The 14,058-nt window shown below is 38.8% G+C and overlaps 1 protein-coding gene and 1 long non-coding RNA gene across 21 annotated transcripts in view; one reads left to right on the forward strand and one right to left on the reverse strand.

Moving 5' to 3' along the window:
- Window positions 1–14,058, forward strand: part of ZMYM6 (zinc finger MYM-type containing 6) — a 44,832-nt gene that overhangs the window by 18,289 nt on the left and 12,485 nt on the right. For 18 of the 20 annotated variants that reach the window (XR_004521732.2, XM_033838260.2, XM_033838295.2 and 15 more), the window contains 8 exons: window positions 2,724–2,874; window positions 3,800–3,915; window positions 4,734–5,009; window positions 5,182–5,332; window positions 8,394–8,566; window positions 9,711–9,861; window positions 11,088–11,222; window positions 11,969–12,009. Coding sequence is in view for 19 of the 20 variants with exons in the window: in XM_033838260.2 (XP_033694151.1) it covers window positions 2,724–2,874; window positions 3,800–3,915; window positions 4,734–5,009; window positions 5,182–5,332; window positions 8,394–8,566; window positions 9,711–9,861; window positions 11,088–11,222; window positions 11,969–12,009 (1,194 nt within the window). In the remaining variant the exon portion in view is untranslated. The other 2 variants (XM_033838342.2, XM_033838348.2) reach the window with 2 other exon arrangements.
- LOC141276486 (uncharacterized) overlaps window positions 1–14,058 on the reverse strand; it is a 42,700-nt gene that overhangs the window by 16,347 nt on the left and 12,295 nt on the right. The gene's annotated exons all lie outside the window — the stretch shown is intronic.

The raw sequence follows: 14,058 nt of genomic DNA on the forward strand, positions 1-14,058 counted from the left end.
AATAGTGTTTATAGACATTTCATCAGTTAAGAGTTTTAGAGACATGTGATTGAGTTCATCCAGTTTCTGTAGCTAGGAAAGCAGCTTACTAGATAACTAACTTAGATAGATTATGTCTTTTCTTCACCTTTAGAAAGAGAGGGCATTTATAGACGTACCTCAGAGATACTGCATGTTCAGTTACAGACCACCACAATAAAGCAAATAATGCAATAAAGTGACACACAAATTTTTGGTTTCCCAGTGCATATAACAGTTATGTTTACACTATACTGTAGTCTGTGAAGTGTGCGATAACATTATGTCTTAGAAAAACAATGTGCATACCTTAATTTAAAAATACTTCATTGCTTAAAAATGCTAACATTCCTCTGAGCCTTCAGCGAGTTGTAATCTTTTTGCTGGTGGAGGGTCTTGCCTCGATGTTGATGACTGCCGACTGCTCAGGGTGGTGATTACTGAAGGTGATTACTGGGGTGGCTGTGGCAGTTTCTTAAAATAAGACAATTAAGTTTGCTGCATGGATTGACTCTTCCTTTCATAAACGATTTCTCTGTGGTATGCAGAGCTGTTTGATAGCATTTGACCCTCAGTAGAACTTCTTTCAGAATGGGAATCAATCCTGTCAAACCCTGTTGCTGCTTTATCAACTAAATTTATGTAATATTCTAAATCCTTTGTTGTCATTTCAACAGTCATCTTCACCAGGAGTAGATTCCATCTCAAGACACCACTTGTTTTTGCTCAGCCGTAAGAAGCAACTCCTTGTTCATTAAAGTTTTGTCCTGAGATTGTGGAAATTGAGTCACATCTTTCGGGCTTCACCTCTAATTCTTGTCCTTTTGCTATTTCCACCAATCTGCAGTTACTTTATTCACTGACGTCTTAAACCCCTCAAAGTCATCCATGATAGTTGGAGTCAACTTCTTCTAAACTCCTGTTAATGTAGATATTTTGACCTCTTCCCATGAATCACTTATGCTTTTAATGTCATCTAGAATGGTGAATCTTTTCCAGAAGGCTTTTAATTTACTTTGTCCAGCTCTATCAGAAGAATCACAATCTATGGCAGCAATAGCGTTACGAAATGTATTTCTTAAATAATAAGACTTGAAAGTCAAAATTACTCTTTGATCCATGGGCTGCAGAATGGATGATTTGTTAGCAGGTGTGAAAACAACATTAATATCATTGTACATCTCCATCAGAGCTCCTGGGTGACCAGATGCATTGTCAATGAGCAATAATATTTTGAAAGGAATCTTTTCTTCTGAGGAGTAGGTCTCAACAGTGGGCTTAAAATATTCAGTAAACCGTGTTGTCAGCAGATGTGCTGTTATCTAGGCATTGTTTTTCCATTTATAGAACACAGGCAGAGTAGATTTAGCATAATTCTTAAGGGCCCTAGGATTTTTAGAATAATAAATGAGCATTGGCTTCAACTTAAAGTCACCAGGTGCAGTAGCCCCTAACAAGAGAGTTGGCCTGTCCTTGAAGCTTTGAAGCCAGGCATTGACTTCTCTCTAGCATGAAAGTCCTAGATGGAATCTTCTTCCAATGGAAGGCTATTTCATCTGCATTGAAAATCTGTTGTTTAATGTAGCCACCTTCATTAATTATCTTAGCTAGATCTTCTGAATAACTTGTAGCTTCCGCATCAGCACTTGCTGCTTCACATTGTACTTTGATGTTTTAGAGATGGCTTCTTTCCTTAAAACTCATGAACCAACCTCTGCCACCTTCAGACTTTTCTTCTGCAGCTTCCTCACCTGTCTCAGCCTTCATAGAATTGAAGAGAGGTAGGGCCTTGCTTTGGATTAGGCTTTGGCTTAAGGGAATATTGTGGCTGGTTTGATCTTCTGTCCAGACACTAAAACTTTATCCATATCAGCAGTAAGACTGTTTTGCTTTCTTATCGTTTGTGTCTTCACTGGAGTAGCACTTTTAATTTCCTTCAAGAGCTTCTCCTTTGCATTTACAACTTGGCTAACTGGCACAAGAGGCCTAGCCTTAGGCCTCTTAGCTTTCCACATGCCTTCCTCACTAAGTTTAATCATTTCTAGCTTTTGATTTGAAGTGAGAAACGTGTAACTGTTCCTTTCACTTGACTACCTAGAGACCATTGTAGGGTTATTAACTGGCCTAATTTCAATATTGTTGTGTCTCAGGGAATAGGGGGCCTGAGGAGAGGGAGAGAGATGGGAAATAGCTGGTCAGTGGAGCAGTCAGAACACATACAACGTTTATCAATTTAGCTAGTCTTAAATGGGCGTGGTTTATGGTGCCCCAAAATAGTTACAGTGGTAACATCAAAGATCACTGATTACAGATCACCATAAAATATACAATAATAATGAAAAATTTTGAAATATTGTGGGAATTACCAAAATGTGACACAGTGAGCAAATGCTGTTGGAAAAATGGCACTGATAGACACAGGGTTGCCACAGATCTTCAATTTGTAAAAAATGCAGTATCTGCAAAGCATAATAAAGTGAAGCACAATAAAATGAGGTATGCCTGTATTATTGTCTGAAAGAACTTATTTTTCCTACATCCCAACTTTTAGGAAAGTCTGTACTTAGTGTAGCTGCTATCATTGTCATGCTCAAATATTTTAGCCAAAGGCTTTGGTTGTAGGTAGATTTTATTTTTCCTTCCTTAAACCATATATATATACGTGTGCTTGTACTAGGTATCTAAATCTTATTTTATTTTAATAGAATTCAGCCCAAACTCCTCCATATGCCTTGGGGAAATCATTGAGGCCCTCAGCTGAAATGATTGAGACTACGAACGACTCAGGAAAAACAGAGCTTTTCTGCTCTATTAATTGCTTATCTGCTTACAGAGTTAAGACAGTTATTTCTTCAGGTAATGTTTAAGTTTGATAAATTTATAGATTTCGTAACTGTTAAAGAAGAATGTGACTGCTTTTCTTTCACTTCGTTACAAACTAAACTGATCTATGTGGTTAAATAAAGACCCAAGGTTATTTTAGTTTCAAAGAGCTGATTTTTATTTTTATTTTCTTTGAAGGATCCATGCAGTATTTTTTTTGAGTAATTAATTAATTTATTTTAGGCTGCGTTGGGTCTTAGTTGCAGCATGTGAGATATTTTGTGGTGGTGCGCAGGCTTCTCTCTAGTTGTGGCACACGGGCTGAATAGTTGTGGCGCACGGGCTTAGTTGCCCCGTGGCATGTGGGATCTTAGTTTCCCCACCAGGGACCAAACCCATATTCCCTGCATTGGAAGGCGGATTCTTAACCACTGGACCACCAGGGAAGTCCCACAAAGAGCTGATTTTTTTTTTTTTTTTTTGCGATACGCAGGCCTCTCACTGTTGTGGCCTCTCCCGTTGCAGAGCACAGGCTCCAGACACACAGGCTCAGTGGCCATGGCTCACGGGCCCAGCCGCTTTGCGGCATGTGGGATCTTCCTGGACCGGGGCACGAACCCGCGTTTCCTGCATCGGCAGGTGGACTCTCGACCACTGCGCCACCAGGGAAGCCCAAGAGCTGATTTTTAAGTGACAAAGTTTTTCAGTGATTCTCTTGATTGAAGTATTTATTTTGTAATTTCATATGTGAAAAGAGAGAAAAAACACGTATAAGTTCCAAGTTAATTTTTGCGTAAGTGGGACTTAATTGAGGTTAGCTTTACATATTATTGTAAAGTTCCTTCTTTTTTGTTTTGCATATTACTGCATATTTGGTTTTTTTACTCTCCTAATACATTTTTGGATCATTTGTTCATCTGTGTAACTTACTCATTGGTTTTTATTTTTTGCTACCAAGGTGTCCAGGTTTTGTGTCATAGTTGCAAAACCTCAGCAGTCCCTCAGTATCACCTAGCCATGTCCAATGGAACTATATACAGCTTCTGCAGCTCCAGTTGTGTGGTGGCTTTCCAGGTATGAGCTAAGGTAGTACTTTACCCTTGCAGTTCTCTTAGGCGTTGGTCTATGGCAAATGTTAACTGCTGAAGGACCATGCTTATTAAGTTAGAAAGAAAAAAATTCTATTCAGCTGTGATCCAAGAGGTCATTTCTGCAAAATGTCTGAGCCCAAGATTTGACCCTCAGTCCTTCTTAATTCAGAGTGCTCACCTAAACTACCTTTCTCTCCCACTTTCTCCCTTGGCTCTCTCCCTTTCAAAAGAATGGAAGCTAGGCTATGGTTTGGATAGGTGGCATGGTGATGTGCTCATGTGTCCCTTCGTTTCATCCTGGGCCAGATACATAATGAGTCCTGGTGTGGATATGGAAGCTTCCACGTACTTGTCCCATTCTCTTCTCTCTGATACACAGGGAAAGGGTAGAGTTTCCCATCCTCCTGGGTGGGAAGATGCCTGATGTAGTATCCCTGGCACCAGGGAGAAAGAGACTACTGGTGGCCACTGTGCTCTTAATAGCCATGAGAGGCTGGTTGGTAATGGGAGTGCAGGTGAAGGGGTATCTTGGGGGAAAGGAGAGGGCTGCTTTAATTTATTAATTAGTCATGTACTAGAGATCTTTGTCTGGAAAGCCTGAATTTTAGTCCTCAATCTTTTAATTTGCATTTCTCAGTCCTATTCTGGAAGTATGCCATTTCAACTCTTTCTGTGAACTACTCAATAAAATTTTCAAGAAACGTTTGGGGGGAATTAATTTATTAAAATGAGAAAATGAAATTGATCAAGTTACCTTATTTCTCAGTTGATAAAATCTTTGCCTTATTTGTATTCATTCAGAATGTATTTAACAAGCCAAAAGGAACAAACTCTTCAGCAGTGCCCTTGTCTCAGGGCCAAGTGGTTGTAAGTCCACCCTCTGGGTCAGCAGTGTCAGCAGGAGGAGGTAACACCTCTGCCGTTTCCCGCAGCTCCGTCAGTGGCTCTGCCGCAGCCAATCTCCAGCCTCCTTCTGCTCAGTCCCAGCAAGTTGCTTTAACCCATACAGTTGTTAAACTCAAGTGTCAGCACTGTAACCATCTGTTTGCCACAAAACCAGAACTTCTTTTCTACAAGGTAAAGAGAGATCGTGGAAGGGATTGAATATGAGTTTATCTAAAGAAGTATTTTTGTCTTTTCATCTTTGACAGTCCCTTGGTTTGCTTTGAAATGAGAAAGAAAAGGATTTCTTAACAATAAAGCAACTGTTTAATTTAATTAGATATTAATGACTGTTCTTCCTCTGCAGGGTAAAATGTTTCTGTTTTGTGGCAAGATTTGCTCTGATGAATACAAAAAGAGAAATAAAGTTATGGCAATGTGTGACTACTGTAAACTGCAGAAAATTATAAAGGAGACTGTACGATTCTCAGGGGTTGATAAGCCATTCTGTAGTGAAGGTAAAGAAAAAAGCTCAGTTTTGGCCGCAGAGCATATGGTTGTTATGAAGTAATTCATGATGAGTTGAGCTGTTAATCCACAATTAATTTTCAAGTAATTTCTTTTATGAAGTATAATTTGAAGCTTTTTTATTGAGTTTATATACTTAATTCACTTTAAATTCTATCCTTTTAAATGTTATAATAATCTCAATAAAGAAAAACTTTCAAAATATAATTAGGTCAAAAAAAAATATAATTAGGTCAATGGTATTCGTATATAGAAAATCTCTTTGTAAGTTTAGCTATGACTTCAGAGATCTTTTTGTTTTTGCACCCATTCATAAAGAGGGTACTTAGGCAATTACTGCTTCTTGGCTTAAGAAACTTTTATATTGGGTTGGCCAAAAGGTTGCTTCGTTTTTTTCTGTATGATGGCTCTTGTAGCACTTAGTTTTCTTTAACTTCATTTGAAACAATTTTGTTAGATTGTATGTGACAGCTGTCATATCAGCGTGCATTTAAAAAAAGACTTATCAAAATTGGTGAATTTTGGGGGACTTCCCTGGTAGTCTAGTAGTAAAGAATCCACCTTTCAACGCAGGGGGCACAGGTTTGATTCCTGATCAGGGAACTAAGGTTCCACGTGCCGCGGGGCAACTAAGCCCATGCGCCACAACTACTGAGCTTGCGCACCTCAACTAGAGAGGCTGTGTGCCGCAAACTACAGAGCCCACGTGCCCTGGAGCCTGCGTGCCACAACTAGAGAAGAGAAAACCCGCATGCCACAACTGGAGAGAAGTCTGCGTGCTGCAACGAGGAGATCTCGCATGCCTCAACGAAGATTCTGTGTGCCACAACTAAGATCCGACATGGGCAAAAATTAAAAAAATAAAAAAATTGGTGAATTTTTATGTAACCATTTTAATATTGAAGATGGAAGAAAAAAGCATTTTTGGCATATTATGCTTTATTATTTCAAGGAAGTAAAAATGCAACTGAAACACAAAAAGATTTGCGCAGTGTATGGAGAAGGTGCTGTGACTGATCGAATGTGTCAAAAGTGGTTTGCAAAGTTTCGTGCTGGAGATTTCTCTCTGGACGATGCTCCACGGTTGGGTAGACCAGTTGAAGTTGATAGTGATCAAATTGAGACATTGAGAACAATCAGCATTATACCACGCGGGAGACAGCTGACATACTCAAAATATCCAAATCAAGCACTGAAAATCATTTGCACCACGTTGCTTACGTTAATCGCTTTGATGTTTGGGTTCCACATAAGTTAAGCGAAAAAAACCTTGACTGTATTTCCGCATGCAATTCTCTACTTAAACGTAAGGAAGACGTTCTTATTTTTGTTTGTTTGTTTGTTTGTGTTTTGCGGTACGCGGGCCTCTCACTGTTGTGGCCTCTCCTGTTGCGGAACACAGGCTCTGGACACACAGGCTCAGCAGCCATGGCTCACGGGCCCAGCCGCTCCACGGCATGTGGGATCTTCCCGGACCGGGGCACAAACCTGTGTCCCCTGCATCGGCAGGCGGACTCTCAACCACTGTGCCACCAGGGAAGCCCTTGTTTTGTTTTTTTGAACTTGGCTTTTTTCTCTTTTTTTTTAAATAAATTTATTTATTTACTTATTTTTGTCTGCGTTGGGTCTTTGTTGCTGTGCGCGGGCTTTCTCTAGTTGCGGTGAGCAGGGGCTACTCTTCGTTGTGGTACGTAGGCTTCTCATTGCACTGGCTTGTCTTTGCTGCGGAGCACGGGCTCTAGGCACGTGGGCTTCAGTAGTTGTGGCTCATGGGCTCTAGAGAGCAGGTTCAGTAGTTGTGACACATAGGCTTAGTTGCTCCGTGATATGTGGGATCTTCCCGGACCAGGGCTCGAACCTGTGTCCCCTGCATTGGCAGGCAGATTCTTAACCACTACACCACTAGGGAAGTCCCAGTGTTCCATTTTTTTTTTTTTTTTTTTTTGCGGTATGCGGGCCTCTCACTGTTGTGGCCTCTCCTGTTGTGGAGCACAGGCTCCGGACGCGCAGGCTCAGTGGCCATGGCTCACGGGCCCAGCCGCTCCGCGGCATGTGGGATCTTCCCGGACTGGGACACGAACCCGTGTCCCCTGCATTGGCAAGCGGACTCTCAACCACTGCGCCACCAGGGAAGCCCCAGTGTTCCATTTTTAAAACAAATTGTGACGGGCGATGAAAAGTGGATACTGTACAGTAATGTGGAATGGAAGAGACTGTGGGACAAGCAAAACGAACCACCACCAGCCACACCAAAGACCAGTCTTCATCCAAAGAAGGTGATGTTGTGTATATGGTGACATTGGAAGGGAGCCCTCTATTATGAGCTCCTTCTGGAAAAACCAAACGATTAATTCCAACAAGTACTGCTTCCAGTTAGACCAACTGAAAGCAGCACTTGATGAAAAGTGTCTAGAATTAGTCAACAGAAAACGCATAACCTTCCATCAGGATAACGCAAGACCGCATGTTTCTTTGATGACCTGGCAAAAACTGTTACAACTTGGCTGGGAAGTTTTGATTCATCCACTGTATTCACCAGACATTGCACCTTCGGATTTCCTTTTATTTTGGTCTTTACAAAATTCTTTTAATGGGAAAAATTTCATTTTCCTGGAAGACAGTAAAAGGCACCTGAACAGTTCTTTGCTCAAAAAGATAAAAAAGTTTTGTGAAGATGGAATTGTGAAGTTGCCTGAAAAATGTCAGAAGGTAGTGGAACAAAAGGGTGAATACGTTGTTCAATGAAGTTCTTGGTGGAAATGAAAAATGTGTCTTTTATTTTTACTTAAAAACTGAAGACACTTTTTGGCCAACCCAATACCTCTGATGTTTCTGAATATAGACGACCTAATATTTAGAGTATATGTTTCAAAAGTGATATATTTGTTTTGTGAATATAGATAAGACTGTGTTTTAACCTAGAGGCAAATAATTGTGTCAAGTATTTAGAAATTAGCTTAAAGTTGCTATCTAAGACTGTAGAAACTCACTTTACTGTCTTCAAGTTTATATAAACTTGATGTTTCTTGCTTTTATCCCTCTGGTTCTCAGTTTGCAAATTCCTCTCTGCCCGTGACTTTGGAGAACGATGGGGAAACTACTGTAAGATGTGCAGTTATTGTTCACAGACATCCCCTAATTTGGTAGAAAATCGATTGGAGGGCAAGTTAGAAGAGTTTTGTTGTGAAGACTGCATGACCAAATTTACTGTTCTGTTTTATCAGGTAAATGTAATATATCTCTTTGGCTTTCTGAAGTTCATACAAATTATTTTCTATTTGAAATATATTCAGATTATGTGAAGAAAAATTGGGTGTTTAGAATTGGGTAAATAAATTATGGGCTCCTAAAGCAAAATTCAATTGAATATAAACATGAAATCTTTGGGGTAATGAGTATAGAATTAAAATAAATAAATAAAAGAATTTAAAAAAAAGTATAGAATTTCGGGAGACTTTGTTGTTGTTTGAAGATATGTTCCTTTAATTTTTGCTTTCTTATAAGGCACACGGACCTTATTTATAACTTTGGGTTTTTTTTAGTTAGAACTTTACATAGTTATGTTGCCTTAAGTTGCTCTCTCATTCAGAAAGTTACTCTGAGAAATTTGAAGTCAGACCTTGTTCTCACTTCATAGGTCAAATGACTCTGACCTCCTTAACCCTCACCTGCCTTCTTAAAAAAATTTTTTTTTTGAAAGGCTAACAAAGAAAGCTATAATTAATTGAACCACTAATACATGTCCAGTGCTTCATAAGTGTTATTTCATTTACTCCTCACCACAATCCTAAGAGGTAGGTATAGTATTACCTGTTTATAAATAAGGAAAAAAAGTAAGGTCCAGGGAGGTTAAGTAATGTGCCCCTGAAGAAGCTGGTAGGTGATGGACAGCACCTGTAACATTCCAGTGAAATCACCTGTTTACTTGTCTACCTTCCTAACATATAACTTTCTTTGGGGGTCTTTTTCATAATTATATGACCAAGACCTATCTCAATGCTCAAGACGAAGGATATCTAGTTAGATATTTGTTGAATGAGTCAAAATCTTTATGACTCCAAAGCCCATATTCTTTATACTGCAGTAGGCTACCTCTTAACGTTAAAAAAAAAAGCCTATCTTTAGATTCCTTCATCAGTAATTTTGAAAACAGGAGATAACTTTTATATCCTCTCAATTGAGGGCATCTATACGAAACAAATAGTGTATATATTTTTAAGTACAGTGTCTTAAGGTAGGAACCTTACATTTTGTGATCTCAACTGACTCACGTATCCTGTTTTCATAGTTCCTCCGATTTTATGATTATTGTTATATTTTCATTATTTTACAGTTTTAAGCCTATCCTGTTTTACATTTCTTTCTCAGATGGCCAAGTGTGATGGTTGTAAACGACAGGGTAAGCTAAGTGAGTCCATAAAATGGCGAGGAAACATCAAACATTTCTGTAACCTATTTTGTGTCATGGAGTTTTGTCATCGTCAGCAAATTATGAATGACCCTCTGTCACAAAATAAAGGTAAAGTTAAACTTGGCTAAGGGGGTCTTTATGTCAGTCCTAAGTTACTATCAGCACACACAGTTGTAAATAATATAATAAAACAAATTTCGCTGGAGTCAAATAGCCTGAATTTCCTTAAATTTTCCTGTAAGAATTCTTAAAGATTGCTCTTGAGGGAAAATTAATCCTGATGCCTTTTGCTATCAAAATCAAACACACCAAGGAATCAGTAAACATATAAGCACTGATTTTGTAGGAAAATTAGATTTGATTGCTTTTGATTGAATTATCTGTACATAAATAACTTACACTAAGGGATATATGCTATTCAGTTAATAAACCAGAAATAAAAACAGAACATCAGGGCAAACAAAGGAAGAGGATATAAGTATGTTAATATGGTTGTTGTGACTGGTGTCAGATTTGATCCAGAGCTTGCTTGTAGCCAAGGAAAAAAGAACAACACATTAATTATATCAGAAAAAATAAAGTAGACCAGTTCTTCACAGGTAGCGAAGTTTTTCCTGGCTAAGAATAAAATAATTTTGCAAGTAGGACAGCTAATGTGGTCAGAATATCCAGATGAATAGATATGTGGCATGTTCTGAAAGTAGCTCTCTGAAGTAGCACTTCTCTGAGTTAGACTAAAAACATCTGATGTTATGTTCTCTCCTCAAAGCCTGGCATGCTGCTGAATTGACAGAATTCATGTGCTTTGACATTAAAGTCTGGCCTTTGTCTGCCTTTGCAATCTTATTAATCATCACCTTAATCACATATGCCTTGCACTAATCTTTTGTGTTATCATTCATTCCGTAAGACCAGTTAGGGTGGTGGTAGAATTTTCATTGTATAATGTGGGTTAACAAAGTCACTGTTTTTATGTGGATGGACAGCTACATCACCAACTTACTTATAAAAATTAGCATGTTAAATTTTTATTTGAATCAAGCTTAGGTGTAGGAATTTTAGTATTCACTAACGGAAAAGTCCGGTTAATCCTGAAGCTGATACCTGTATTTTCACCTATTAAGTATCAGTTGAAGTTTATAATTTTAGAGAATCAGGTACCCTTTAAGTCCTAATGAACACTAATCTGAACAGAATCACCCAACCCAACATTATACAGAGTTAGATATTTGCATTGTACCTTGAAACTTAGCTGTTAAACAGGGTTTTTTTTAATGTGTGTGTGTGATCCTTTTGTTTATACTAGGTCTTACCTTTTTGTCTATTTTAATCAGTAAATATTTCTAAGGCACAAACTGCTTCAGTGGAGCTCCCTTCTGCAAGGACAAATACAATACCAGTTATAACCAATGTGGTGTCATTGGCAAAAATATCTCCTGCCCAGCTCACAGAGAATGTTGTTTTAAAAGGTATGACTTGATGTAAAGGCATTTGGGTAGACTGTAGAGGTGAGTGTTGTCTAGGGTAAATAGCTCTTATTGGTAATGTTTACATATATGTTTATATGAGGAAACATGCCCCTCTGTCTCTGAGGGAAGTGGGTAGCAAGCGGCATGTATAGTTTATTTTTTTAAGAACCCAATTGATTTTATTTATTTATCTCTTTTTTTTGATTTTTTTTTTTTTTTTTTTTTGTGCGGTACGCGGGCCTCTCACTGTTGTGGCCTCTCCCGTTGTGGAGCGCAGGCTCAGCGGCCATGGCTCACGGGCTCAGCCACTCTGCGGCATGTGGGATCTTCCCAGACCGGGGCACGAACCCACGTCCCCTGCATCGGCAGGCGGACTCTCAACCACTGTGCCACCAGGGAAGCCCTTTTTTTGAATTTTATTTTATTTATTTTTTTATACAGCAGGTTCTTATTAGTTATCCATTTTATACATATTAGTGTATATATGTCAGTCCCAATCTCCCAATTGATTTTAATATCACTGCCTTTACCTTCGGAGATTCTAATACAGTAGGATGGGATTAGGCCCAGGAATCCCTACCTTTACCAAGCACCCCAGGTAGTATTGATGCCAAGTTTCCTTGTACCACTTTTTGAGAAATTCTGGACTAGGCTGTAGACCACCTTAGCAAGAGGAAAGTAACCTCTTGGTTTTAGTGTTTACTTCTGTATATTCTAGGGATAATGTATGTTTTAATTTATAACAGGTGCAGTTAATACTAAAGAGGCAGCAAAGATCATTGAAGATGTAAGTTTTATTAAATATTTTCCTGATTAATGCCCCTTGGGTTTAGTTTCATTTTGGATATAGCCTTCTAATATATGTCTGAGTTCATGTCTATTTGCTGCTTAGTCTTTTTAAAAAGTAGAGTAATATATTATACACTGATTTTTGTTTTTGAATCTTAAAGTTAGATCATTAATAAGAATGCATTCCTGATTTTATTGTTTGTGTTCTGGTTCCTGAGTTTCTTTAAATACTTGTTAATTCCGTCTGGTTGCTTATTTTTCTCTTTTACTACATTCAAGTATTTTTCTTTTAGACTAGAAGGTCTCTTGAAAAAGTTCAGTATATTGTTGTTTTATGCATCTTTGAATTACGTGAGGCTGAAAATAGTGCAAAATAAAAATATATTTAAATTCCCACTTTATTGTGAAACTTCCCAAGATTTAAAAAAAAATTTAAAGAAATATATAATTTCAAATCTGGCAGGCTGAAAGAATTGCAGACTATCTCATTGTTGTCCTATGTCAGCATCACTTTAGCAGGAAAACAAAATTCCTATCATCCTTTATCAGTATCACACGAACCTAATGTGTCAGATCTTGAGTTAATGTTTTCAGTGACTGTTGTGTTGCTCTCTTAACATTTGCTCTTGATACAATTCAAATCTTTTTTTAAATATTGATATCATATAACAGCGTCATTCATGTTCATTAAGTGGTGTTGCTATACTAAAAAATGTGCCCCAAATTCTAAATTTGGAGCAGAAGTTAGATGTGATAAAACTTTGTGAAGAAGGCCAGACCATTGCTATGATATCTCATGCTGTTAATTTAGGAGAGTGCACCCTGCAGAGTATTAGAGATAATGCTCAAAAAACCCCAAAGCAGTATTAAAGCAGGTACATTCTTTAGTTCACAAAATTATCTTGTAACCAGGCAAGGATAATGGAATAAATGGAAGAAATCCTGGCAACACAGCTGCAAAATCAGTGCTGCCATAATGCGTCCCTAGGGCCAAGCTATCATCTGTGCTACGGCATGAAGTATTTTTGATGATTTGAAAGGAGGCGACACTGAGACAAAAAGGTTTACTGCAAGTCATGGCTGGCTTTCCAATTTTAAAGCCCACCAAGGTTTTAAGAATATAAAAATGAGCAGGCCAGCTGTATCTGCTAACACTGAAGCTATCAAAACATTTCAGCTTTACCAGAATTTAAAGAGGCTTTAACTTGGAAGACACCATAACATCTGGTAATAAAGAAGCTATAAGGGACTTCCCTGGTGGTGCAGTGGCTAAGAATCCGCCTGCCAGTGCGGGGGACATTTGTTCAATCCCTGGTCTGGGAAGATCCCACATGCCGTGGAGCAGCTAAGCCTGTGAGCCACAACTGCTGAGCCTGCACTCTAGAGCCCATGAGCCACAACTACTGAAGCCCTCTCGCCTATAGCCGGTGCTCCGCAACAAGAGTAGCCACTGCAATGAGAAGCCTGCGCACCGCAACAAAGTAGCCCCTGCTCGCCACAACTAGAGAAAGCCCGCATGCAGCAACGAGGACCCAACACGGCCAAAACTAAATGAATTAATAAAAAAAAAAAAAGCTATGAAAATGGTAAAGAAGGTAAATTTGTGCAAGGTTGTTGAAAGGAATGTTGAAATTTTGCTTGGGTTGTTGCCCAGGGATTAATAAAGGAAGACTTGCTAGAATTAGAAAAACAAAGGAAGAGGGCCCCAGCAATTAGCCTGGGCCTTTAACACATCAACTAGCAGTGAAGTGACTGGCATAGACTTTTGACCATATTTCAGCAACCAGTTGCTATATTTGAAGATGATCCAAATGTGGATTGCGGTTCCACAGTGGCAAGGCGAAAGACGGACAGTGTGTCTGCATATCAAGAAATCCTCAGTGAAAAAAGAAAAAATGAGAAAAAAAAAACAAACCACGTTAGATTCATTAGATTCATTCTTTAGCAAAAGTCTTCCAGGGAATCAGACCAGCTTTCTCCGTAATGTGGAGAGATAGTTTATCCTACTTAGTTCGATATCTCTTAACTCTCCCATTATTAGTGTTGT

The sequence above is a fragment of the Tursiops truncatus genome, chromosome 1, assembly GCF_011762595.2.
Source record: "Tursiops truncatus isolate mTurTru1 chromosome 1, mTurTru1.mat.Y, whole genome shotgun sequence".
Taxonomy (NCBI): Eukaryota; Metazoa; Chordata; class Mammalia; order Artiodactyla; family Delphinidae; genus Tursiops; species Tursiops truncatus.